At 48.6% G+C, this 27,698-nt stretch overlaps 5 protein-coding genes across 5 annotated transcripts; all 5 read left to right on the forward strand.

Annotated features, from left to right (window-relative positions):
- Positions 1 to 1,923: 1,923 nt before the first annotated feature.
- LOC112888462 (early nodulin-93-like) lies at positions 1,924 to 2,775 on the forward strand. Its single transcript, XM_025954682.1, has 3 exons — positions 1,924 to 2,101; positions 2,214 to 2,275; positions 2,353 to 2,775. The coding sequence occupies exons 1-3, from the start codon at positions 2,038 to 2,040 to the stop codon at positions 2,572 to 2,574; spliced, it is 348 nt and encodes a 115-aa protein (XP_025810467.1). The 5' UTR covers positions 1,924 to 2,037; the 3' UTR covers positions 2,575 to 2,775.
- Positions 2,776 to 6,830: 4,055 nt separating this feature from the next.
- On the forward strand, positions 6,831 to 7,852 carry LOC112888459 (early nodulin-93-like). Its single transcript, XM_025954680.1, has 4 exons — positions 6,831 to 6,988; positions 7,128 to 7,189; positions 7,298 to 7,373; positions 7,472 to 7,852. The coding sequence occupies exons 1-4, from the start codon at positions 6,925 to 6,927 to the stop codon at positions 7,615 to 7,617; spliced, it is 348 nt and encodes a 115-aa protein (XP_025810465.1). The 5' UTR covers positions 6,831 to 6,924; the 3' UTR covers positions 7,618 to 7,852.
- A 1,879-nt stretch (positions 7,853 to 9,731) lies between these two features.
- Positions 9,732 to 10,758, forward strand: LOC112888460 (early nodulin-93-like). Its single transcript, XM_025954681.1, has 4 exons — positions 9,732 to 9,921; positions 10,051 to 10,112; positions 10,228 to 10,303; positions 10,416 to 10,758. Exons 1-4 carry the CDS (start codon positions 9,858 to 9,860, stop codon positions 10,559 to 10,561), a joined length of 348 nt encoding a protein of 115 aa, XP_025810466.1. The 5' UTR covers positions 9,732 to 9,857; the 3' UTR covers positions 10,562 to 10,758.
- A 2,000-nt stretch (positions 10,759 to 12,758) lies between these two features.
- Positions 12,759 to 13,871, forward strand: LOC112890131 (early nodulin-93-like). The gene is made up of 4 exons (XM_025956993.1): positions 12,759 to 13,087; positions 13,215 to 13,276; positions 13,391 to 13,466; positions 13,550 to 13,871. Exons 1-4 carry the CDS (start codon positions 13,024 to 13,026, stop codon positions 13,693 to 13,695), a joined length of 348 nt encoding a protein of 115 aa, XP_025812778.1. The 5' UTR covers positions 12,759 to 13,023; the 3' UTR covers positions 13,696 to 13,871.
- Positions 13,872 to 22,042: 8,171 nt separating this feature from the next.
- Positions 22,043 to 23,037, forward strand: LOC112890736 (early nodulin-93-like). Its single transcript, XM_025957586.1, has 4 exons — positions 22,043 to 22,198; positions 22,329 to 22,390; positions 22,474 to 22,549; positions 22,673 to 23,037. Exons 1-4 carry the CDS (start codon positions 22,132 to 22,134, stop codon positions 22,819 to 22,821), a joined length of 354 nt encoding a protein of 117 aa, XP_025813371.1. The 5' UTR covers positions 22,043 to 22,131; the 3' UTR covers positions 22,822 to 23,037.
- The last annotated feature ends 4,661 nt before the right edge of the window (positions 23,038 to 27,698 follow it).

A 27,698-nucleotide genomic window follows, 5' to 3' on the forward strand; every position in this document is an offset into this window, starting at 1 on the left:
GGGATCAAACCCGTCGTCACCTCGACGCTGCCTCGCCCGATTGACATTGTCCGGCCCGGCCCGAGAGTATCATCCTCTGACAGTACTGTGGGCCCCACACCTGCAACAGAACCGCAGGACTGAGTGCCCTACTACTGTCCTAGCGACTTCGCTTTCGTCCGTACGTTCCGGTGGACCAGCCAAAAGATGGCTCACGCTCGCGGTATGGAGGAGATAGGTGGAGGAGTGACGTCGGTGACTGTGCCGGTTTCGCCGGAAAACTAGCAGCGCCGGCCAAGCCGGCTGCGCCCGCCAACTTCTCGAGCACAACCCAGGGGCAAGCGCAGGCAAGCAGCCACCACGCGGCACTTGTGGATCGGCCGCCGGGTTCCTTTCCGGGCAAAGCTGAGGCCAGGATTAAACTACGACCTCGTCGGTCCGTCACACTAACTCAGCACGTGACAGATTGGTTGACAAACAGGTTCGTCTTGCCCAATTCAGACCTACTAGCAGTAGCTAGCTGATGGGCAATGGATCTATGAAATGTTCCGAGGCACACTAAAAGCTGTCTGAATTCTGTGCTTGCACTTACAGGGTCGTAAAAAGGTGGTCGCCGGCGCTGAATAACCGGATATTGTGCTGATGCGCCGTACACGCGTCACCCGATTTTGCGTCCGTTCGTTTCCCATCTAAAAGCCAAAAACATCTAAATTTTAGACAGCCAGCACCGAACGCATATCTAACGGGGCGACTGTTTTTCGTTTAGAGGCCTCTATTTTTTAGAGGGAACGACCTCTCTAATGCCACTCGCGGCTCGCGATTCCCCACGCCGCCGCCCCTGCTCCTCCCCCCACCCCCGCGCCGCCGGCCCCCTGCTCCTCCCCGCACCGCCGCCCGCTCTCTCCCCCCACCCCCCGCGCCGCCGGCCCCCTGCTCCTCCCCCCGCCGCGCCGCCGCCCGCTCTCTCCGCCCCACCCCCCGCGCCGCCGCCCCTGCTCCTCCGCCCCACCCCCCGCGCCGCCGGCCCCCTGCTCCTCCCCTCGCCGCGCCGCCGCCCCGCCGTCCCCTCTCTCCCCCCCACCGCGCCGCTGCCCCTGCTCCTCCGCCCCACCCCCCGCGCCGCCGGCCCCCTGCTCCTCCCCTCGCCGCGCCGCCGCCCCGCCGTCCCCTCTCTCCCCCCACCGCGCCGCCGTCCCCTCTCTCCCCCCACCGCGCCGCGCCGCCTCTCTCCCCCCCCCAGCCCCCGCGCCGCCGGCCCCTGCTCCTCCCCGCGCCGCGCCGCTGCCCCCTGGTCCTCCCGTGCGCCGCGGCGGAGGCCGCCGAGGCCGCGGCCGCCGCCCCCTGTCGAGCGCCACCGAGAAGCAGAGGAGTCGGATCAAAGCTTTATTAGAGGGCTGTTCGTAAATATTAGAGCTCTTGATGTTTAGACCTCTAATCTATGGGGCTATTTTTTAGACCCCTCTAAAGGGAAACGAACACACCCTTTGAGGGGAAAAAACCTAATTTTCAGAGATGCTTTCCAACTTACCATTACTTTTTCGGATTCTGGTGACGATGCCACCAAACTCCCTCGATGACAACAGTATCTTCTTCGGTCACCGGTCGAATGGGGAACCACGAATCCTGTGGCTCTCTAACCACAGTTTGCGAGGACAATCCACCAGCGCACCCTTCTCTCCCGGCCTAGCCAGCAGCACGCACACGCCTACCTACACCCCCTGCACGACGCGGGTCCGCCACCAACTTTCACCACCGGAACTCGATCCGGAGGGTAGCGGAGGCGCCCGGCATCAGCCCGCCCGGCGCGTTGGTTCCGACCAAAACCATGGCCGCTCCCTCCGGCGCCCCTTTTCCTCTCTTCTTTGATCCTCTGCTACTACTCCACCGATGCCTGCCTATAAATAGTACACGGCCTCGCTGCAACCACATCTCATCTCACTCGCTCTCACTTTCCACCAGTACAAGCCGAGTAGTCCGACAGGTCCTCACCAGCGATCTGCTGCTGGTCTTTGATTTCTCGCAAGCCTGCACGTCTTAATCCCCAGAAAAGACTCCACAATGTCGACCGTGACCCGTGCCTCCCTGGACCAGAGGCTCGCCATGGCCAAGCGCTGCTCCAGAGGTAAGCGTTTTTCGCAAGCTTCACTCCACCGCCAGTTTGATGAGTTATGTGTAGTAGACAGTAGTACATCGGGTTCCTATTTCTCACTCTGCTGCTGATGGCGAAATTGCAGAGGCGACGCTCGCCGGAGCCAAGGCGGCGGCCGTCGCCACCGTCGCGTCCGCAGTCCCAACGGTGAGTCACCACCTGCATCATCTTTGCTGCAGCTACAGACAGATGAAACTGAACCTACCGTTACCTCTGTCCTTCAGCTGGTGAGCGTGCGGATGCTGCCGTGGGCCAAGGCGAACCTGAACCCGACGGGCCAGGCGCTCATCATCTGCACGGCGGCCGGGATGGCCTACTTCGTCGCCGCCGACAAGAAGATCCTCTCTCTGGCGCAGCGCCACTCGTTCGAGCGGGCGCCCGAGCACCTCAGGAACACGTCCTACCAGGGCGCCGCCCGCCCGCACCCGGCCTTCTTCAGGCCCTGATCGTCGTCGTTCGGTCCAACTTCGAGCAACCTCGTGGTCGCTACTGCTGTGCCCTCGAAGACCAGGCTCAGTGTTCTCAGGGAAACTGTAATAGTGCTTGGGTCACTGTGATGTAACTACCTTGTATCATTGATGCTACCTCCAAATAACAAGCATACTGAACTACTGAAGTATTGCATTTCGTCTGTTCAGAACCCTGAACTTGGCATGTCGGTACCACAGATCTGTAAGCACGCAGCACAAACGCCAGCTTTGGTCAGTCAAAGATTGCAGCAAAAACAGTGTGTGGAGTTGTGGACGATGCTTTGGCACCTTGCCAGCAGTATAGGTATAGATAGCGTATCAATTTTCAGAATTCTTTGAAACGTACGCTCAAATCTAGCTCAACAGGTTCACTAATTCACTCTTCGGAAAATACCCTATGCGCATATGGGCAGATGCCACCCACTTAACGGTGTTAACCTCCGTTTGTCAGAGCACTTATCTTCTTTAGTCTTCTTCTTCCTGGTGCATTAGCTAGTTTCTCCATCCACGCTTACATGTTTCTCATTTCTTTTCTCTCATTCATTCTTATATAAAGCTACTGTGGTTCCACTTCTATTAGTGAAATAGCTCCTGACAACATTGATTTCTAGCATTTGTCTAGAAAAATAGCTCCTAACAACATTGATTTCTATAATGATTTTGGTCCAATCTAGATTTAAAAATCAAGTCTGACACAATCTAAGTCTAAACTCTTGGTGCACATATGAAACCCGAATGATTTCTAGCTTAATTTCTAGCAAAATAACTTCTAACATGAAGGCATGAATGCTCTCTTGTATTTTTCAGACATGGTGGTGGGACCTGAATGATTTCTAGCATCCTTTTTTCCCTAGTAAATGGCTTGTAGGCCGATGAAAAATCTGACATGGAACAAACTGACAGAAAGATGTGGTTTGGGATTTGACTTTTTTTATTAAAGAAATAGATTTGAACTTGGAATATTTTCTTGCTTTTTTAACATGAAAATAGCGACTAGAGATGATCCTAACTCCGGTGCTCTGCTGAATTTTATGAAAATATTGTTCCATATTAACACAGCTTATGGCCTCAGTGGCTGAAAGCATTTTTTTTTCTATAAATTATGTACAGACGAATTTCTTTTTTTCTTTTTTGAAAAATTAGAGACAACGTGTGTGAAAAGCTAGCCACTGATTTTACCATGAATAAGTCTCGGACCATGACTCTTGCAAGTTTGCTTCTCTACAGCCTGAAGGGTATGTGTACGTACACCACTAGATTGGACATGATCAGACCCAGTTCAATCTGTATGGCGTAAAAACCACACAAAGACGAAGTGTCACGTAGGCAATGCACGTTGTAGCACGTCGGTTTGCTTTGACCTCGAATTCAATCAGAAGTAGAACCAACGAGCACATACTACCGTTGAAATACAGTGGAAGCATAAAATGAATTAGTAGGGACCACGAATTCAGAAGCAGCGAAACCAAAGTTGAAAAAAGTTTAATTAGGTTTAGCTATGCTGTCAATCAGAGTCAGTTGTCTCGATGAAGGCTTGAATGTATAGCACAAGTACATGAGCAGGTGTTATTGCTAAGATTGGATCGGAAAAATGACAGCAGACAGCCGCAGGAGATAAGCCATCCTTTCCTACTCTGAGTGTGGGGCAAACGCACGGAGGCAGCAGGATACCCCACGGACCGAGACGCCATGACGTCCGGCGTCGCCGCTGCAGGACAGAGCCAAGCCGAAAACTGGGAGCGCCACAAAAAACTGAGGGCACAGCCGCTCCATGCCAGGCCGCAATCATCAGAAAAGCAAAAGCCATCGTGTCGGCTACTACTTGCTTGCCTCTCTTTTGTGCACACGCCACACCTGTGTCCAGTTTACAGTTTCACCGCGTACTAGTTGCCTTGGTGGATTACTGGTTTTATTCAGTGTGGCCTGCAGCTGCAGTCAGCCAGCAGTGACATTGCAACTCTGTGAACTGGCGGCTGCTGACACGTTCGTCAAACTCTCACTGGTTGGTGAGACTCTTTTGACCCTCCAGTAGCACTAGCACACAGAGACGAGAGATGCCCGAGCCAGCCTACAGCACGATTCCACGCATGGTTTTCTCCGGGTTGGGTTCCTGCAGTAAACAACAGCACACGTGACAGATTACCCTTGTAAGGCTATCTCCAGCGATGTCCTCTAAATTCCATCCTCTATTTTCATCCTCCATATCAACTTTCTTCTCTAAACCAATTTTTACTCCAACAACATCCTCTATCAACATCCTCTATACCCCACAATCTCAATTTTCTATCAATTCTTCCAACCAACTGCTCTTTCCCCAACCCCCAACCGCCGTCCCTCCCGCGCCCCTCCGCCCCGCCCTCCGCGCCCCCCCCTCCGCCGCCCGCCGCCCCCTCCCCCTCCGCGCCCCTCCTCCTCCGCGCCTCCCCTGCCGCCCCTCCCCCTCCGCCGCCCGGCGCCCCCTCCCCCTCCGCGCCTCCCCTGCCGCCCCTCCCCCTCCGCGCCTCCCCTGCCCGCCGCCGCGCGCCTCCCCTGCCCGCCGCCGCGCGCCTCCCCTGCCGCCCCTCCCCCTCCGCGCCCGCCGCCCCTCCCCCTCCGCCGCCCGGCGGCCCCTCCCCCTCCGCGCCCCGCGCCTCCCCTGCCGCCCCCCTTCTCCTCCGCCCGCGCCGCCTCCTCCTCCGCCCGCCCGCGCCCCTCCTCCTCCTCCTCCGCCCGGCCCCCCTTCTCCTCCGCCCGCGCCGCCTCCTCCTCCGCCCGCCCGCGCCCCTCCTCCTCCTCCGCCCGGCCCCCCTTCTCCTCCGCCCGCGCCTCCTCCTCCGCGCCGCCCGCGCCCCTCCTCCTCCACCGCCCGCCCTCCACGCCCCCGCCTCCACTGCCCGCCCGCCGCCGCGCGCCTCCCCTGCCCCCCGCCGCCGCGCGCCTCCCCCGCCCCCCGCCGCCGCGCGTCCGCCTCCACCGCCCGCCCGCCGCCGCCCCGCGCCTCGCCCGCCCGCCGCGCGCCTCCTCCCGCCCGCCACCGCCCCGCGCCTCCTCCCCGGCCCGCCGCGCCTCCCCCGCCCCCCGCCGCCGCGCGTCCTCCTCCACCGCCCGCCCTCCGCGCCCCCGCCTCCACCGCCCGCCCGCCGCCGCCCCGCGCCTCCTCCCGCCCGCCGCCCCTTCGCGTCCGCCCGCGCCGCCGTCCCGCCCGCGCCGCCGTCCCGCGCCGCCGCCCCGAGCAGCTCCGCCCCGCCGCCCCGAGCAGCCCCGCCCCGCGGCCCGCCGCCCCGCGCGCCGCCGTCCCGAGCCGTCCCGAGCCGCCCCGAGCCGCCGTCCCTGCTCCGCCCCTCCGCTCCGCTCCGCCCCGCCGCGCTGCTCCCCACCGCGCCGCCCCGCCCCTCCGCTCCGCCGCCCCGCCGCGCTCCTCCGCTCCGCTCCGCCGTCCCTGCTCCCGCCGCCCGTCCGCCCCTCCCGCGCGGAAACCGGTGAAGATGCGGGCGTCAACTAACGGGATGGAGGAGGCTTCATCTGTGCGGGACGGAGAGGTGGCGCTCCATTTTACCGGACGGTATAGGGGATACCGATGGAGCCCTACCGGATGCTACAGTGTCCGCTAAAATAGGGAACAGGCCGTTTTAGCGCATGCCGCTGGAGTCAGCCTAATTGGGCACCTAACATCCTACCAGTAATATAGCTAGTTTGGTGAGGACCGGCAGCACTTCACCAATTAAAAATTGAATTAGAGTTAATTCCTTCCGTACCAAAAAAAACTCTAGCGTATTCCTTCACTACTATAAGATTTTAGAAATTTCCCTCGGTGCTATAAAAATTTTGGTTTATACCTTCAGTGCCATTCCATCCTCTTTCCATGCATATGCTGTTAACATCGTACCAGTAATCTAGCTAGTTTGGTGAGGATCGGCAGTCACCAATCAAATTACTGTCTCTGCCTCGTGCATGGGTTTCTTTGTTAACTTTTTTTTCACTCCTCTTGGCCGGTGCCAAGTGCTCGTACTGGTAGTAGTAAAGTAGTAGCCGGATCGGGACGCGGAGTCCCATCTTGTCCCATGCCATGCCATGCCATGATGCAGGCGCACCAGGCTCTGTCTTTCTGCAAGCCGCGCGAGTGGATAGGAAACAGGCACACCGCACACACGGTTTCGCCCAAAACCAGGTCCCCCCGCGCCCGCCGATCCTCTGATGCTCCGCCCTATAAATTCCCGGCCTCCCCTGCATCTCCTTGCAACAGCAACCCTTCATCCTCGCTACTAGCTAGCTACCCAGTGCCACTCGCTACTCGCGCATCATCGATCAGCTTCCTTCTTCTTCCCTAGCGAAAGAACGAGATCGAACATGTCGACTGTGAGCCGTGCATCCCTCGACCAGAAGCTTGCCCTCGCCAAGCGGTGCTCGCGAGGTACACGTTCATGCACCTGCACTGCCTCACAGTCTTAATTCTGATGTTGTTCTCTGAGCTGCTCTTATGAATTCAGAACTCACTATTGATTCTTTCTAAGCTGACGCTTGTACTCATCATCATGGGTGTTTGTGCGCAGAGGCGACACTCGCAGGGGCTAAGGCTGCAGCTGTAGCGACCATCGCCTCTGCAATTCCCACGGTGGGTTCCATTCCGTCTCCCTCTTTGATCTGATCATCGTGCCATCCTGATAGCATAACGACCCTGTATCTTACCAAATACCAACCAATTCGCTATCCTCTCCTTCAGCTGGCGAGCGTGCGGATGCTGCCATGGGCGAAGGCCAACATCAACCCCACCGGCCAGGCCCTCATCATCTCCACAGGTCTGTTCTGCTGATCCATACATAAATCCAGCACGCCTGTCTTCAACCGAGCACGTTTTACTGAACATGTTCTGCTCACCAACGATGGAACCTTGCAGTCGCCGGGATGGCCTACTTCATCGCCGCCGACAAGAAGATCCTCTCGCTGGCGCGGCGGCACTCGTTCGAGGACGCACCGGAGCACCTCAAGAACACCTCCTTCCAGGGCGCCGGCAGGCCGCACCCCGCTTTCTTCAGGCCATGATCGAGCTGCACCGCTACTGTGGGAGTTGATGAATAAACTACTTACTAGTCAACAACGGCAAATCAATCGACGATGTGCTCAGAGACTCGGAGGAGCAAGCTTGGGCCATTTAGTTTGTATTAGCTGCACTCCAAAAATATTACTGCACAAGCAGTATATTGTAAAAAGTATTGTACTTTGTGTTTCTTGATCCTGAACTTCGTTTATCCGTATAACAGATTTGCGTCTTCACAAATCTATGGATACGATTATAAAAATAGCTACCCGCAAGAAAAAGATTATAAAAATAGCTTGCAAGGTTGGATAATTGATAAATAGTTTGGAAGGGTGACCAATTGACGCGGAGGGACCCGGGAGTTGAAAAGTGAAGGTACCTCTCCCATGAACTCGAGTTTTTCGGTTGAACCAGTTGTGCATACAACCTAAATATTTATAGATGCGATTAGATAAAATAAGTATAGTCCATTCCTAATTTTATGTTCAAGGTTTGAGAGAGGCTGCGCTTAAAAATTATTCTCTTTGTGAACAAAGACTTAATGTATACGATGATTCCTGATTTATGCTCCCCCCCCCCTATATATACCTGCTAGATACGTATCTGATCATCAACCCCATTTGGTCATTTCACGTATAGCACCATGCTGTACATATTTGCAATATTAGTCCAACTAAAGACATGCTAGTTCTATTAAGTAGCACTATCACAGGGAGAAAATGTGCTTGGGCTATGGGACGTGCCGCGGTCTTGAGCTGTCTCATTAAACATTCCCTAAATAATGTGTCTTTTTAGAAAAAAAATATAGTATCCAAATCGAGCATTCAAATTAAATTCTGATTATACAATATTGCTTCGTGCAACAGAATATCTAAAACAGGGTCCTATGTAAAACGAATATTGTCAGATGACATTTTGTCTAAAGACCATTTTCTACAAAGCTAGAATATTAATTTGATTGTGTGGAACATTATTTTCTTATAGTTTGAAATATTCAAACACAGTTGATATTCCGGATGAGAAAAGAGAGATTAGAGGAAGTCTATGTACTGATAGTATTGTTATAAAAAGATTATATTTTGAGCGATACAAAGTACTTCTGGCGTATCCTTTTTTTTTAAAAAAACTTCTGGCGTAGGAAGACAATATCTGAAAATCAGAGCAGAGATAAGCTGCCCCGTATTTCTGTTTGTGGGGGCTGCACGGCGCTGCAGATCTGCAGCCCACGGAGCCAGTGCAAGGCGCCGCGACGTCCGCGGTTTGTGTGGTGTGGCTGACTAGCCGAAAACTGGGAGCGCCACCTTGGGATTCCATTCCGCCCCCAAAACTGAAAAGCGCCTTTTCGTGCTGGGAAACGCTTGCTTGCTTGGTTGCTTCGCTCCTTCTCTTTTGCGCGTACTACCTCTCCGTGCATGCTCTGAACGTGTCCAATTTACCGCGTAGTAACCGCTCTGCCAAATTTACAGTCACCTTGCGTCCGTGCCAAACATTTTACCTAGCTACTCCAGTGACTTGAGTGTCGGTCTGCACATGCAGCAGTGGTCGTGGTTGGTACTCGTTTGACTCCTGAGTAGCACACAGATGCTGCCGGAACCTGGCACCCGCAGGCCACGCCACAGTCACAGCCATGGTCACCGATCTCTGGGTTCCTGTAAACTGACCTGCACATGAGCGCATCATCACACGCAGGGTTAGGCTTAACCAAGAGCCACCACTAATCCAGTTTCTCGAGGATCGGATCGAACACTCCCAAGTCCAAGGCCGTTCATCTGAGTCGACAAGGACCAGTACCCGTGAAGCTAGCGAGGTGATCGAGTACCCTGCGCCCCGTGCACATGCTGGCAGGCACCGTCGTCTGTCTCTTTCTCCAAAGCTACGGGTGGATATAGGATAGGAACATCTCGATGCAATGCAACGAGGAGGTGAGGTGAACTGCATCTGCCCGGAGGAATCATCTGCGCCGGCCACACCGACTCAGACTGATACGGGGTTCCGTTGCGCCCAAAACCATGTCCGCCCCCGCCCGCCGCTTCTCCCCGTCCGCCGACCGTTTCGCGTCGCCGGAGCTGCCTATAAAGTCCCGGCCTCCGTCCCCTGCGTCTCTGCAACCCATCCATCGTCCTCACCTCGCTCCTTCTAGTTTCGGTGCCACTCGTCACCAGCACCAGAGCTGCTTCGTTTCCTAGCGCTTTTATTACTAGCCAATCTTGCCCTTCTCTGCTGCTCCTACTACACAAGATCAACGATGTCGACTGTGAGCCGTGCGTCCCTTGACCAGAAGCTCGCCCTCGCCAAACGCTGCTCGCGAGGTACCTACTGGCTGCATGCACTACTGCACTGCACTGTGTCCAGGCACATACACTTCAGAAATGGATCTTAAACACAAGCCTGTCTCTAGTTGAGCTGTGTGCACTGACGCTTTGCATCTCTGCGCGCAGAGGCGACCCTTGCAGGAGCTAAGGCGGCAGCCGTGGCCACCATCGCCTCCGGGATCCCCACCGTGAGTTTCCATCAACACCTCGATCTGTTCTCCTCAAGATGGAACCGTAGGCAACAGCATCATATCATAGCCTCATCCCTAACCTACCATTTTGTTCTGGTTATCAATTGTTCAGCTTGCGAGCGTGCGGATGCTGCCGTGGGCGAAGGCCAACATCAACCCCACCGGCCAGGCACTCATCATCTCCACCGGTGTGTGATCTGCATCTTTCTCGCCAGCTCGCTTCTTGACATGGCCGGCTTGGCCATCAGCGTGTGCAGAATCTGATGACCGATTCGTTTGTTGCTGATGGCTGCTTTTCAGTTGCTGGGATGGCCTACTTCATCGCCGCCGACAAGAAGATCCTGTCGCTGGCGAGAAGGCACTCGTTCGAGGAAGCCCCCGACCACCTCAAGAACACCTCCTACCAGGGCGTCGGTCGCCCACACCCGGCTTTCTTCAGGCCATGATGAGGCATCTGGCCCTCTTGGAAGTTGCTGTACTCTGTGCCGTCGATGTCCGAATAAGATACTACTATTAGTATTAGGTCGCCAATATCATCGATGTAATGGTATAGTACTTCAACGGGTCCATGTAATTAGTTTGTACTGCTGCTCCAATTGAAAAGGAATGCAAGTTGGTCTTACAGTACTGATCAACACTGAAATTCTGTTTTCTTTTATTACATTATTAGTAATTTTTTGTTCGTTAAAAAGAGGCGTAATACGAATGCCCCATCTCTTCATGCACCAACCGTGGAGAAGATAACGAAGTCATATTTTTTCAATTTTTTTTTTTACAAAATGCTTTCCAAGAATACGGAAATGTTTCTCAAACCATTTAGGAAAAATTTCATAAAAAGTTTTTGAACCTAAAGTGCTAATGAATCATACGGAAATGCTTTTCGGGTACTATCAATATGTATTAGAACCTCTTACTTTTGTTAGACAACATTATCGATATCCTAAATTCTTAAGAAAGGTTTGAAATTTGCCTTACAACCTCTCTTCACATTTGATGTTGCCATCTTCCAACACATGTGTGGCTTGCTATGAGGGACACATAGACTCATGTCATTCGGTCATTCCTCCAAAATCTCCCACTTTTACTTTGTTTCGGAGCGAAACACATGCTATTGCCACTACATGTACCACACAATTAACAGGACGCTTGCCTATCATGTGGAGTCTTCTTCAGCTACAAGATATGCGTGTTTGTAACAAGCCTAGCAAAATCTCCATACTCATAGCTAGCTAGGTACCTTCACCGAGCTTTAAAAACACAAAGTCCTTTATCCGCGCAACCGAATCGTGCATAGCTTTACCCCTAGCAGGGGTGTGCAAATTTAAAAATGAAGGGGAACAGATAAATAAATCACATACCATATCGTTCTCTGTCACTGTCATTGCAGTAATGGATATCTTTATTTGTAAACCTTACGACGGGCCTTTTTACAGTCTATCAAAAGCAAGAAGAGATACCATAGTATGGAACTCCAGATTTTGATAACTAAAGTACCATTTTTCAAAAACATCGGCATCTATCGAAATCCAAGTTATAATATACTTATCTTGCTAGCTACCTTTTGATGAACCGTAAAAAACACGTATTTAGAAACAGTGGATGAAGCCCACACTTCTGGTGGTACTACGTAGGAAAACCAGATCTGAAAAACCAGAAAACCACAGCAGAGAAAAGCTACTGGTACAGCTTTTCTGGGGGCCATACCGACGTCTGCGGTTTCTGTTGCTGCCTAGCCGAAAACTGGGAGCGCCACCCACCCCCAAAACTGAGGGCACGCCCACCCCAGACCGCCATCTTCGGAGAGATCACTTTTGGTGTTTCTACCTGCTTGCTTCCTTCTCTTTCGCAGCGTAGTTACACCACTGTTAAAACTTAAAAAGTACAGCTTCACACTAGTTACATCACGTCACAAAACTTAAAACTGCAGGCGCTTGCCATATGTTCAACTGGAGACCAGTGACTTAGCGTTGGTACGCACATGCATGGCAGCGGCCGGCAGTAGAGCCAAAGGCTGGACCCTGCTGCTGCTCGTTGACAGTTGACACGCGTTCATGGCTGCCTCAAACTCACCGTGCTTGTTGTGGCTGTCAGGTTGGTAATCCTTTCTACTGCAGTTTGGTACTAGCACGTAATCCCTCTATTTCTATTTACATATCGTATTAAGTGTTCTAAATTAAACTTAGCTAACTTTGATCAAATTTATAAAATAAATAATAGCATTTACAATAGCTAACTTAGCTGTATTTTTTCTATAGACTTGATCAAAGTTAGCTAACTTTAAATTAGAACAAATCTAATACGATATGTAAATAAAAACGGAGAGAGTAGCATAGGACTAACCTACCCACGTCACTCCATGATTATCGTCTATGGGTTTCTCTAAACCGACCTGTGTTGCACACATGGTATTGACAATGTTTTAGGCTTAAAAGGGCAATAACTAACCTTGTTTCGTGAGGATCGAGCTCCATCCAAAGGAAAGGCCGGTTGCTTGACAAGCAACCGTACCACCCACATGCTGGCAAGCACTGTCTGTCTCCAGGCTAGTATGCTGTGGATAGCAGTAAGCCTAGATAGCAGCCGATCGGTGTGTGTGTCTGCGAGCTAGCCAAGGTCACGCGCACACATGGGTTCCGATCCCTTCCGCCCAAAACCACGTCCGCCGCGCCCGCCGCTTCTCCCCGCCGTCCGCCGATCCTCTGGCGTCCTTGGCCGGCGCGGCGCTCCCTATAAATCCACGGCCTCCCCAGCCTCTTCTCGCATCCCATCTCGACCTCCCATCCACCGCCACTCACTACAAGCCGATCTCGATCCGCTTCATTACCTATAGCGCTTTAGCCTTCAGCCAGCCGATCTCTCAGAGTTGATCTCACAGTACGTGCAAGCACGAGAGCAGGAGCAGAGCAAGATGTCGACTGTGAGCCGTGCCTCCCTCGATCAGAAGCTTGCCATGGCCAAGCGCTGCTCGCGAGGTACACACTGATCGATGCACTGTTGAAACACATGCAGTCAGTCGAATTCGTTTTTTTTTTTTGGTTTGCGAGCCTGTCTTGAAGCTATGTACACGGACTGACGCTTCAATTCCATACATGTCTGCAGAGGCAACCCTTGCAGGAACTAAGGCGGCAGCTGTGGCAACCATCGCCTCTGCCATTCCAACAGTGAGTTCATTTCCATGCCAACAATTCTCTCCTCCTCGTCAGATGCAACCGTAGGTAAAATAGCATCATAGTCCTGTATGTAACAACACATCTTTATGCTGTCCTCTCCTTCAGCTGGCGAGCGTGCGGATGCTGCCATGGGCGAAGGCCAACATCAACCCCACGGGCCAGGCACTCATCATCTCCACAGGTACAGTACTGCTGATCTGTAAATCCAACACGCTCGTCTTCAACTGAACACGAGTTGCTCAACGACAACTGGACTGTGTGCAGTTGCCGGGATGGCCTATTTCATCGCTGCGGATAAGAAGATCCTCTCGCTGGCGAGGCGGCACTCGTACGAGGATGCGCCGGAGCACCTCAAGAACACCTCCTTCCAAGGAGCCGGCCGCCCGCACCCAGCGTTCTTCAGGCCATGAGACTACATTTGTTGAGCTACCTCTCTTCGTCACTACTAGTAGTATATGCCGTCGATGGTGTCTGAATAAACTACCAGTCCCAGCTATTAGCCCACTAATCCTAGATGGGCCCCTGCAATTAGTTTGTACTGTTGGCGATCCAATTCAAAAGGAATGAGACTTGCTGTTGCTGATCATCACTGAAATTGCAAAAACATCCGTATAACAAACTTTGCAAGCATCATGCGAATCAAGCGCAAACTAAACCTCAATCTCCGGTTCTCCACCAATCAAACAACAAGTGATAAAAATGGAACAATTAAAAAGAGCTTGAAACAGACAGAAATGTGCTACGCTCCTTCTCCTTTAGTACATGTGCATAGGCCCAAGCAACCTTATCCTTTATTTCCCTTTAACGCAACGTGTCTCCATCGTCGTCACATTAATTTTAATTTTTTGGACCGCTGGATACTCACATTTAGATGGCCTCTTCTAGTATGCAAAATGGATCTTCTATATAGATCTCTGTTGGAGGCTGCAATAGCTACTCCGTTACTGTGGCAGAACCAACCTGAATTATACCGGCTCAAGTACGTGAGTCCATTCCTGAGGGCTCCAACGTGCTTCAAACGGTATAATCCCTTGGCCTGTCGGGTAACGTCCCGATAAACCACCGAACACAGGATCAAATAAGGTTACCTCACACGAAGGTGAGTCCAGAGATACAGTCACCCTCATATTTTACATCACAGGAAGGTTATTTTACAAAAATTTCCACAAGTAGTACAACGTTCCACACTTAGCAGAGTTATTACAAAGTTTACAGAAACATCAAAGATTCAAACTAGGAGTCATTATTACAAACCAGTTGTAAAGTTCAAGTTCTAGCAGCGGAATTTAAAGTACGATAACTATACTCGTCGCCAATAAGGATATCATGCTAAGCCATGGCATAACATCACTCGTTATGATCAGGGTTGACCGGGGACGGTTCCCACTCCACGGACCAACCATCAGGCAAAGCATAAGGCCAAGGCATGGGGTAAGTAGGGTCTTCAGAGATATTACCTGAAATAACACATATAGCAAGGCTGAGTACTCTAATACTCAGCAAGACTTACCCGGTATTGGGTATACTTAGCCCATAACTAGACCATGCAGGCTTTGCAAAAGGTTCAAGGTTTAGCTTTTGCTGAAAAGCAACAAAGAGTAGGTCCTTAATTTATATTTTAGCTTTCAGATTCTAGTTCTTTTAACCATTCTAGGTAAGCACCTATAACTATTTCAATCATGGTACAATTCTTTAACCAAACATCAATTGTGATAATCATAACGTTGCTCTTATTACTCTATGTGGTAAAAGAGATAAGCAGTCTCAATCTTCGTGAGAGGCGGACGATTCTGAATCGAATTTTAACCCTTGCAAGGTAAACCTAACTCACATGCTTGGAACACCAACAGGTCGTTCCGAAGCAACCGTTTGCCTTTCATTCCGGGTCGTGGAACAAAGCCACCACAAGCGACTGCTGGACTATACGCACATCCAATGTGCAGGACATACGTCTGTAGCGCGACTACATGACCGTATTCCTGTCTGCTCTGCAGAACGTACTCTCACAGTCGGTGCGTGTAAACATAAAATAAAAGTCGAGTGTTGGGGGACGAGTCCACTTGCCGGGCCGATTGGTTACTAGGCTTACCGCTTACCATATTTCGCGGCATGTGGCTAGTACTTTCAAACGCTTAACTGCCACTACCACACCCTGCGACCTTAACCAAATTCATCAACACGGACGGGGTACCACTTTTTTTCCATGAAACTGCACATAACCCCGTCCGTCATCCTTATAGTGATTGCAGGAATGAAGGTAATCAATTCCTATATCGCGCGAGTGACAGGAAATCACTCGACTTCTACCGGTCCTATTAGCATAGCACTAGTCGGACTCAGGTTCTAATGTTCAGTACATTGGTTCCTAGAAATATGCATCTAGGGTTCCATTACAACTCCTAGACTTAATGCATAAATATAGATAAATAAACATAGGTTGCAATGTAAAGAAAATAATGGGATATGTCCGGGGCTTGCCTTCACTGGCAGGGTTGGGATCAGAGGTATTAATAAATTCTTCCGAACTCGGGTTCGGAGCTTCCGTTAATTCTTCAGTGATGTTCCCGGCGTCTTCAGAGACTTCCACTTCGGGCTCTGGGAGGATCTGATAGTCACCGTCGGCGAGAAACGTCGAGTCTACATGTGACCAAAAGGATGCAGCTTAGGAAACGCATAAATCTAGATTCTACTTCACAATAAAGTTGCAATCCAATACATTCAATATTACACACCAGCAAACAACGCAATTCCCTCACTGGCAGCCATTTATCGAGTATTGATGAAATTATTTATCTACATTAAGCAACATGGTTAATTACCCCAAACCTTTATCTAACTCTCTGAACTAGTATGGTTGATTATTTTAAATAGACACACTAATCCCACTTAAAAGTTCTATTGAACTTAGGGGTTTTACACATGATCTTGAGTTGATAACTGGTGGTTATGCTATACTATTCAAGAACAAAGCTTCCAATTATTTTCATAATTTTTCATGAAATAAAAGCTGGTATAATTAATTATCTTTAGAAACAACCAAAAATTCATAACTTGGGTTATGACCTTTTATTAATCCTAATATTTTTAGCAGATATTACACATTCAAAAAAGGAAGCTATGATAAAATTTCGGATACAAACATCAACAGAAACACCCTTAATTAACAATTTAAGTATTTCATCAACATATAACAAAAAGAACTCGAAATCTAAGCAAATGAATAGTAAAGTACTCGAGCTTTTTACACAGAGCTATACATAGCACATACAATCTAAGTTCCAAATTTCAGCTATAACACATGCCTACAACATGAGATACAATTAAAACACTTATTTTCTAATATTTAATCTACATCAGAAAATATACACCTACAGCTCAAACTTCCTAAATAAAAGTAGTCGAATTTTACTTAAGGATTCCAAAAAAATTGGTTTGGCATTTTTCTGAATTTTCTGTGATTTACTACGATTTTTCAAAGTTTCAGCCAAAGATTTCAAAAAGGTCCAGCGCGATACTGTTCATCTGAGCCAGGGTCTGTGCAGATAGGTCCCTGGAACTATTCCTATTGTTGCATGGGGTCCCTGGTCGCAATTTTTGGAACAGAGAAAGCTCAGGGAGTTCGATTCCGGCGATGGGGTGCTTCCCGGAGGCGAGGGATAGGTGGGGGAGCATGAGGGACACGAGGGCTACCTTTGGATGCGCTCGGTTGACGCCGGGGTGGCTGGAGGAGGGCCGACGACGGTGACAGTAACTTGCTAATGGTTGCAGTGGTGCTCCGGCGAGCTCCGGCGAGTGGGGTTGATGGGGAACAGGGGGAGGAGCTTCAAGGGGCTAGGGGCAAGCGATTTTGGGGGTCAGCTCAAGGGAAGAGAGGCCGGAGGGGCGAGCTCGGCGTGTGATGGTTGAGCAGCAACAATGGAGGACAACGGTGGTTTCTGGTAGTGCGACCGTGAGCTAGAACCGGCCTTTTATAGGTTGTAGAGATAGAGGAGAGTGGAAAGGGCGCAATGCCACGGCCCTGGGTGGCTGCGTTGATGCGATGGGCGGCGAACAGAAGTGCCGACGAGACCGGGCGGCACTAGCAGCATCACAGGCAACGTGGTACTCGGCGAGGGGGCCAGCAAGAAGAGCTAGGGCGGTAGCTGGGCTAAGGAGCGACACGTGGAGTGGCTAGAAGCTGGAGGTGGCGCCGGGGAGCGGCCGAGGCTCAGCACATGGCCGAGGAAGCGGCGCTGACACCGACGGCAGAGGAGCAGTGGGCGAAGCAGAGGAGGTGCCAGAGGAGGAAGAAGAGAGGAGGGGGTCCGAGGGGCTTCGTTGGAAAAAGCAAAAACCTCAGACTTCACTGTAAATGGAAATTTCCCACTGATCCAAGCTCAAATGAAGAAATGGTCAAAATAGAAGTTGTAGAACTTTTCAAAACCTATAACTTTGTCTTAGGGCTCGAGTTCAGAAACCTAAATCACACTATGTTATTTTACCATTTTGCTCTCAACTTAAAAAATTACATAAGTTTTGTCCTAATTGTATAAATCTTATGAACTTTTGGCTTATTTGCAAGCATTTAAGACTGGTAATGATTACTTTTACCTTTTTCACTTTGATCCTTGGTAATTTTAGATATTACTTTTCTACTTCAACTAATTTACATAAAAGGACTTGTATTTTCATAAATTATATAAACATCCTTATTTTGAAATTACCTCCCATCCAAAAATATTTTGCAAAAACAACCCTAGGTTTCCTGTAATTATAAAAAATACCCTTTTATGTGCATTTAAATTTTTAAAAGCTTTACTTAAACACACATAAGCTTTATACTAACAAGCACATACTTCACACTAACAAACAATGTGCCTAATTTACAAGGACTAGAACTGTCACAACAAAATGCGGGGGTATTGCTATACCCTTTTACCGCATCCGATGCGGTAAAAGGGTGCTGAAAGCCACTGTTCATGCACCCAGCAGACAACCGATCCAGCTTCCGAAAATCCGGACAGCCTCCGACGCACCCAAACTGGCGCTGCTCTCTCCTGTATCGGATCGGTGGGGAGGGCCTCTTGCAGCGACACGTGGTGGAGGGACCAGGGAGAGGGGTGAGCAGCAGTGAAGAGTTTGACGTGGGGACCACAGACCACTCATTTCCGCAACGTTATACGAGAAACTGCTGGAGAGCATCTTTCCTATCCATGCGGGGTCCACGCTGGAGCGGTCTTTCAATGGGTATCCGCTGCCGCACTCTGCTGGGAACAGCCTAGACTGAAACATTGCTGTCTTGGTACTCATTTTGAGTTTGGATAGCTTTATAGATTATCTGTGGGAGACAGTCTGAGGGCGTCACCACGCCTTTCCACCTTTTTCATTCACCAATATCTCCAATCGTGTCCTTTCCTCAGTGGGGAGCACGTCTGCAGGCAGGCAGCAGCCCACGGAGGAGAGAGACGCCATGACCATGACATGACGTCGATGGGACCTGGCGGTACGGTCTCTGCTGCTTGCTGCCCGGCCGTGCCCATCTGAAAACCGGGAGCGCAACACCGGTACAGTCCCAAAACTGAGGGCACAGCCAGCCAAGAACACACCGTCCGTCCTGGTCACCGAAACAAGTCTCTCTCTTTTACCCTTTCCATGAAGAACTGATGAGCAACGCCAGGCTTGAGTATCGCTCACGTCTGTCTTGCAGTTCCAACGACATGCGGTTAGAACGATGATTACTCTAGCTACTACATGCTCGAAACCAGTGACCTGTGTGTGCAAACCGGCACGCGCATCGAGCAGCGATCGGTAGAGGCTTGACCTGTTATTTGTTGACGTGTGTCCGGGGATCCATGCGCCGTGTCGAACTCACAGTGGTGGCTTATGATTTGACCAAATTTATAGGCCCAAAGATGCCAAACCTGACTAGCAGTAATATACCTGTCCTGCCAAAGAGAGGATTTTAGAACGGTTCTATATATAAAATGGTCCATGAAGCTGAAACGGTTCCGGTTCCTACTGTGGAGACGATGAAGCCACGAATTATGATTCCACCGGCTTTATGAACAGCTTCCACTTTGATGGGGCAAAATCGGAATTGAAGAAACTATTTTGTCAAATATTTTTCAAAATACGTTCAGCTCCACCGTAGAAGCTGAAGCCGAAACTAATTTTTGGAGAAGCAGTAACTGTGCCAAACGGAGCCTTAGAAACGTGCCCACATGGAACGGTAGTACGGGCAACCGATAGAGAAATCATCAAGTAATTTCGCGAGATTCTCTAGCTAGAGCGGCAAGATCGAGGGGTCTTGTAGGTAGGTAGAGCCCCGGGCATAGCATGCAGTCACCGTTTGTCTACAAGCTGCGATGGGCCGGGCATCTATCATATAGCGTGAAGAGAAGCGGACGTATCACCTGCGCTGCCCATGCCCGCCACCGCGCGCTCCGGCCGGCCAGTCGCCGCTTTCGCCTCGCCCCCAACAAATGCCTGGCTGTAGTTGCCGGTATGGCCTACTTCGCCATTGCCGCCGACAAGAAGATCCTCCGATCCGCTGGCGAGGCGGTACTCGTGCGAGCACGCGCCTGAGCACCTCAAGGATACCTCCTTCCAGGGCACCGGTCGTCCACACTGCATCTTAAACTAGATAATTTGTATAAAATGGAGAATGGGACAGACAAAGATTGAAAGACAAAAGATAATGAGGGTGTACAGAAGTTCATGCAACTCCTCATGCACTTTGTCACTACACTTTGTTGGCTGGGATCTCACAGCTTAATTAGAATATTTCTTGAAGTAAGTTTTTTCATAAATCTTGAAATTAAATAAGTTTTTTCAAAAAATTAAAGAATTTATTCAAATAAACTATTTGGATAACTTCTTCAAAGAAGGTTTATGGAAATCACGGATAGGCATAAAACAAAGAATGAAAATAGAATATGAGAGAGAGAGAGAGAGAGAGGGAGAGTAAAATTCTCCTCCTACTCACATGCACTCCATAGCTCCACCCAAGTGGGTCTGGCCGCGTGCTCAGAAAACTTCTTCAAATAAGATTGTTAAATGCTTCCTCTAAAAAGTTTCAGAAAAACATCTTTGAATAAATTATGTGAAAAAAAATCACATTTGATTTTTTACTAAATTTACCCTTGTTAATTTATTTTCGCTTTTAAATTTTCAAATTTACCCTTGCTATTTTTTGTAGTAAATTTACCCTTGTTAATTTTACCATTTTTTCTGTTTTATAAGAAAATCTTTTTGGTGATAACTTTTGTGAAATACACACATACTTTTTCTGAATTTTACTGACATAATTTTTTGGTTCAACCTTAGTGAGTTGCAGCAAAAGCGAGTTCGCAAGACGGAATTGTCCAAAAATGGAAACCAACTAATAGAATCATCCAAAAAGGAACTAATAGAATCGTCCAAAAAGAAACTAATTATAGAAAAAAATTCGGATAATGGAGTCATCCAAATAAACAAAAGCAATAACTCCATTGTCGTAATCGTACATGACTTGGCTCTACGAACATGTGTGAATCAGCATGTTCCAATAAAAAATGGAACATACCTTGGTAAGAAACCGACAATTTTGAGGCACCTTGAGTGAGTTGCAGCTAAAGCGAGGTTGCCTGATGGAGTCATCCAAAAAGATCAACAAAAGAAAGCTCGCATCGTAGAATCGTCCAAAAAAAGAACTAATGGAAGAAACTTGAAACTTGAATAACGGAGTCATCCGAATAAAAAAAGAAAGAAAGAAAGAAAGACAATATTGTCGTAATCATAGGTGACTTGGCCTCCACGCATATGTTTGAATTAGCGCGTTCCAATAAAAGTGGAACATATTTAGTTTTGTTCTTATTAGACCCAAAGGCTCGGCCATGCTTTTGAAAAAAAAAAAACAGTAACACTGTATATATATTACCACTAACAAGGTTCAGAGATCAACTACTAGGTCGCAAAGTTTTTGACACAGAACCTTTTCTCTCTAGGCACCTCTAACTAACAAACTCTACACCAATTACCAACTAGCAAAAGAGGAGTTACAGCAAACGGAGAAGGTACTATATTTAGTTTAATTTTGTTCTCTTATGTTAGTTTTGCAATATCTCTAGCTAGAGTGAATAATCTGATTATTATCTGCATTCTCAGTAGGAAAAGCGCCATCTTGGATAAGCTACCCCAACATCATATGCACGCAGCAGCAGCCCGTAGACAGACAGATATGCCATGACGTCCAAGGGCGGCACAAAACTGGGAGCGCCAAACCTAATTCAATCCAGAAACTAAGGGCACCGCCACCCTAGATACAGTCATTAGCAGGAAAGCTCTATCTTTAATTTTCCCTCTAAAAAAACTAAGAAAAAACGTCTCTTTTAATTAACTTTCCGTTAACACCCAGTTGCAGTACTGCTTTTTTTTAGTACTGCTAGTACAGTTTCGTGAGGATCTGGAAACAAAGCTAGGCAGCAGGCCGAGACCAAGGAACCGTTTGTCCGCAAGCCGCGCGCGAGAGGCAGGAAAGTGTGAAGCCGGCGTGGCCGGCGACGGCGAGTGGCCGCCTGCGCTATCACCACCTGACCTGCTCACGCCCCTCGCGCGCCGGCCGGCCAGCCGGCGCAGACGTGCGTTTCGACTTCGCCCCAAAACCACGTCCCGTCCGCCCCGGCGACGCGCCCACCGGCTCCCCTCGCCCGCCGGTCATTTGCCGGCCCTGGCGCCGCCTATAAATCCAGGGCTCCTCCAGCGCCCTGCATCTCATCTCATCTCATCTCATCTCCCTCGGCGCCGGTGATCACTACCGAGCAGCTTCTCGATCATCCACTTCGAAACTTAGCTAGCTAGGTTCTTGTTGCGTTCAGGATAGGATCACCATGCCGTCCACTGTGACCCGCGCATCCCTTGACCAGCAGCTTTCCCTCGCCAAGCAATGCTCGCGAGGTAGATCGAGATTCTCATACAGATTCACTGTGGACACAAACACTGAATTTTTTTTGTTTGCTTGAAAATCCGGTCTGATAATCGATTGCTCTATTTGTCCACTGATTCTTGAGAACATGTCTACATGCAGAGGCCGCCATTGCAGGAGCTAAGGCAGCAGCCATAGCGACCGTCGCCTCTGCAATTCCCACCGTGAGTTCATCTACCTCTCTTCCCCCAGCGTGCAGTCTGTACTATCTACTGACCATTTTGGTGTGTCCAATCCTCTCCTTCAGCTGGCGAGCGTGAGGGTCCTGCCATGGGCGAAGGCCAACATCAATCCCACCGGCCAGGCACTCATCATCTCCACAGGTAGTACAGCGCTCCTCTACTTGCTAGATGCATCGATCTCCATGGATTGTTCCTTGCCTTCAACTGAAGAAGATTATAACTGGTGCATGATTTTTGCTGAACTGAAAAAACTGAACGGTGCAGTTGCTGGCATGGCCTATTTCATCGCGGCCGACAAGAAGATCCTCTCGCTGGCGAGGCAGCACTCGTACGAGAACGCACCTGAGCACCTCAAGAACACCTCCTTCGAGGGCACTGGCCGTGTGCACCCAGCCTTCTTCAGGCCATTATGATCCAACAAAGCTACCTCGTGAGCACTGGTTCTCAGCCGTCGATGTGTCCAAATAACCTAAGACTTGTCAACCAGTACTAGCCTATACTACTAGCTAGTACACATGCATCGATCATCGATGTGCTCGAAGAAACTATATAATGTATAGAGTGTAGTGCTCAAGTTTATACTGTAACTATTAGCTTCCATCATATATTGGTTCCCCGGTTTAAGAGTACTGCAACTTTGTGCTACATAGCCATGAAAAACGTAACTTGCTTTAATTCCAGAAAACTTTCCCTCTTCAGATCGGTGATGGATGTGCAATCCACTCCCTCCAACATAAGACTGTGTTACTCAATGTACGGTGGTTTTTATTTGTACTCCATCATACTCTTGAGACATGCATTCTTAGACCACGCACGTGGCTGATTCTCTCTACCTACACACACACAGAAGAAGCTTAAATTCTTTCCAAAAGCTCAACTTCAGAGCGAAGTAGCAGGGGCGAAGCCAGCCGATCACGCCACCGGGGTCAGTTTCATTGGCACATCGGGATCAGCTGTAGAGGTAAACTGTGATATACGTGGAATTTGATGGATTTTTATCGGGGTCCGGCGACCCCGACGAGCAGCTCGACCTAACGAGACCATGACTTTCTTTGATCGACGTTCTACAATGCGTCACTCACACCAATAAAGTCTGCATATACACTACTAGAAAACGGTCTATCGGTACCAGCACGTTAGTGCCGGTCAAAAACGAGCCGGCACTAACGTGCCTCAACAGTGTCAGGCGGGCACGTTAGTGCCGGCTAGAAATACCAGCCGGCACTAACGCGCCATCCCCCCAACTGTCAAACGGCTGCCACAACGGTCGAAACGCACGTTAGTGCCGGTCGGCATATCTAGCCGGCACTAACTTGGTCAATTACAAATTAGTGCCGGCTGTCGGCTCTAGCCGGCACTAAACGTAGACTGTTAGTGCCGGCTAAAGCCATCAGCCGGCACTAACTTGCCCCGTATATACCGGCCACCACATCCCAGCCCTCCCTCCATTTCATTTGCCACTCTTCTTCTTCCCGAGCCCTCCTTCGCTCTCATGGCGTGTTACAGGGGAGGTGCTGCCCATTTTTCCCCAAATTTGTGAGAGTTTCACCCATTCAAGTGCACCAAAGGTTAGTAGCTTCTTCCACTCTTCTTTCACGGTGTTTATTCTTTGTTTCATGCTTTCTAGATAAAGAAAATAGTGATTTTAAGGTTGAGGAAAAATGAGCATAATTTTCCGATTCGTTCATTAATTTGAGCAAAATAGAATCGATTTGTTACTTTTAGAGAAGGTTTTCTAGATAGTTTGACCATCACACATTTATAATAATTTTTTTGAATTATTTCACGGGACATGTGTATATGTTAATGTGCAAAATTTTAGGAATTTTAAGGATGAGGGACTTTTAATGTTATGAAAAAGAAACAAAACCATGTATACCATCTCATATCAAGTATGAAGAAATACCTTTTCCTTTAATTCATGAAAACATGATAAATAGACTTGGTGTTGTGGGGTTCATGGCCACAATACGAAACAAATCAGGGCACCCACTAGTTATTACATGCACAAGCCCAACAAACTGAAATCAATCCCGACAAAGCAAATGCACCATAGCAAGATGTACAAAAGGGGGTCGTGATCTATTGGACAACCCGCACACAATAAATGCACAAGCCATATAATAATCTCTAGAAAAATTTCTGCAAATTATAAATATCCTGATGTATGTATAATTCAAAGCTTTGCAAATAAATCTTGAGTAAAACTACAGAGGAAATTCACTGTAGAACTTTTCGAACTGTACGGCTACTATTGAATGCAAGTTGATAAAGATTTCGTATATTTCCAATCAATATACATGTCCTAGATGTATTTCTTCCTATCCAACAAAAGGAATGATGCCATATCTCATTGGGTTTGATATTGCTCCCAAGTCCCAATCAATTCGAACTCGAATCAAAGCAATGGTATGGCATATATTATGAAAAATTGCACAATAACCTTAGATGTCACTGCACTGAATAAATCCAAATGGCTGCAAATAAAACTTTCTCAAAACGATATATATGGATATTATTGTCATAATGCAAGGAGATTTATGTACTTAATACATAAGAATGGGAGGGTGTGAAGTGGGCACATGATTGTATTATAAATTTTTTAAGAATCATCAAAATCCTTCCCAAAACCATATTTAGAGGTTTCGAAAATGACATCCAAAAACGCAAGTCGTCACGAGAAAGCAACAGGGTAGTTGTAAAATAACAGAAACGACCCGGAACAACCGCGACCACGAACAAAAACCACCAACAAACTCGCAAAAACACAAGTCATCAACAAAGCAACAGGGCACTTGTAAAATCACATAAAATGACCCAGAACAACCGCAAATTAGAACTCGCAGTACTCGCCACGATTTAGGGTGTGTTCGTTTTTCTGGGGCATAAAGTTTAGAGGGGTGACATGTGTATATGTTACTATGCATAATTTTAGGGATTTTAAGGATGAGGGACAATGAGCATGATTCACTAATTTGTTCATTAATTTGAGCAAGGTAGAATTGATTAGTTGCTTTTCAGAGAATGATTATTATATAGTTTGAACATCACACATTTAGAATGATTTTTTTGAATTATTTTATGGTGACATGTGTATATGTTATTGTGCCAATTTATTTTGCTATTTAGTTTAAATTTACTAGATAGGTGGCCTATGACACATTTACATTTTTTTGAATTACTTCATAGTAACCTGTTTTTAGAGATAATGAGCATGATTTTTTTTTAATTTGTACAGATGGACCGGCAATGGATGCACGGAAGCCGGAGCACCTCGGCGTGGATTCAGGGTTTAGATTCTTTTCTCAAGGCAGCAGTGGCAAATAGGTCGCCAAAGGGTTTAATGTGTTGTCCATGCAGTCTTTGCGAAAATAAAAAGGAATTTCGGAAAAGAGAAACTCTATGGAATCACCTGGCCTTGAATGGTTTTATGAGTAACTATAGCCTTTGGACTAAGCACGGCGAAGTTGGAGTTATGATGGAAGATAATGAAGAAGATGACGATGGTGATAACAATCTTCCAGATTGGGCATGGGTTCATGAAACAGGTAGCTTTCAAGATGAACCAATGGACGAGGGTGAAGCAAATGTTGAACAAGAGGAGCCACCTGACGAGCTAGGTCAGGCGTTGCTTGATGCACGGAAAGACAGTGACACTGTGAAGGAGGCATTAAGTTTGAGAAGATGTTGGAGGATCACAAAAGGCCGTTGTTCCCTAATTGCAAACCGGAGCAGAAGAAGTTGGGTACCACGCTAGAGATGCTGAAATGGAAGGCAAGTAATGGTGTCACCGATAAGGGATTTGGTGAGCTATTAAAGATTGTAAAGAACATGCTTCCTGAGGGTAATGAACTGCCGTCAACAACATACGAAGCTAAAAAGATGGTTTGCCCTCTTGGATTGGACGTGCAGAAGATTCACGCATGTCTTAACGACTGCATCCTGTATCGCGGCGAATACGAGAACTTGGAAGCTTGTCCTGTTTGTAGCGCATTGCGGTATAAGATCAGGCGAGATGATCCAGGTGATGTTGATGGGGAGCCGGTAAAGAAGAGAGTTCCCGCAAAGTTGGTGTGGTACTTCCCTATAATACCACGTCTGAAGCGCTTTTTCAAAAACAAGGACAACGCTAAGTTGATACGGTGGCACAAAGAAGACCGTAAGGAGGATCACATGATCAGACACCCAGCAGATGGGTCCCAGTGGAGAAACCTTAACCGAGAGTATCCTCAATTTGACAACGACCCAAGGAATATAAGATTTGCTCTAAGTGCGGATGGAATGAATCCGTACGGTGAGTTTGGCAGCGCTCATAGTACATGGCCCGTGACCCTATGTATGTTCAACCTTCCTCCTTGGTTATGCCTGAAGCGTAAGTTCATCATGATGCCGGTGCTTATAGAAGGGCCAAAAGAACCTGGCAACGATATTGATGTGTTCCTGCAACCCTTGATGGATGATCTCTTACTGCTCTGGAAAGAAGAAGGTGTACATGTGTGGGATGAGTATAAACAGGAGTCTTTCAACCTCCGAGCTTTGCTTTTTGTATGCATCAATGATTGGCCTGCACTTGCAAAACTTTCGGGACAGTCGAATATGGGATACATGGCCTGCACCCACTGTTATGATGAAACCGATAGCATTTATTTGAAACACTGTAAGAAGTGCGTATACATGGGCCATCGCCGATTCCTTCCTACCGATCACCCCCTAAGAACCGAAGGGAAGCATTTCAAAGGAGAGTCCGAAACTCGTCGTAAGCCTCTGTTCCGTAATGGAAAGCGTGTGTTCTCGATGATCAAGGATGTGAAGGTAGTATTTGGAAAGGGTCCCGGTAGCCAACCTGTTCCGAAGGATGACCAGGGACATGTTCCAATGTGGAAGAAGAAATCTATATTGTGGAACCTACCTTATTGGCAAGTCTTACAGGTTCGCAACGCAATTGATGTGATGCATCTATCAAAGAATCTTTGCGTCAACCTACTAGGCTTTCTGGGAGTGTATGGTAAGTCAAAAGACACATTGGAAGCAAGGCGCGACATGTGGATGCTAGCCGGGCGACAAGGCTTGCAACCCGAGAAGAGAGACAAAGGACGCCACTATTTAAAACCTGCCAGCTATAATCTGAGTAAAGAGGAGAAGGAAATCATGTTCGATTGCTTGAACAGTATCAAGGTCCCGTCTGGGTACTCCTCAAATATACAGGGCATAATAAATGTGAAAGAGAAGAAAATTCAAAACTTGAAGTCCCATGACTGCCACGTTCTGATGACACAATTACTTCCGGTTA

Source organism: Panicum hallii, chromosome 4 (genome assembly GCF_002211085.1).
Source record: "Panicum hallii strain FIL2 chromosome 4, PHallii_v3.1, whole genome shotgun sequence".
In the NCBI taxonomy this organism is placed as follows: domain Eukaryota; kingdom Viridiplantae; phylum Streptophyta; class Magnoliopsida; order Poales; family Poaceae; genus Panicum; species Panicum hallii.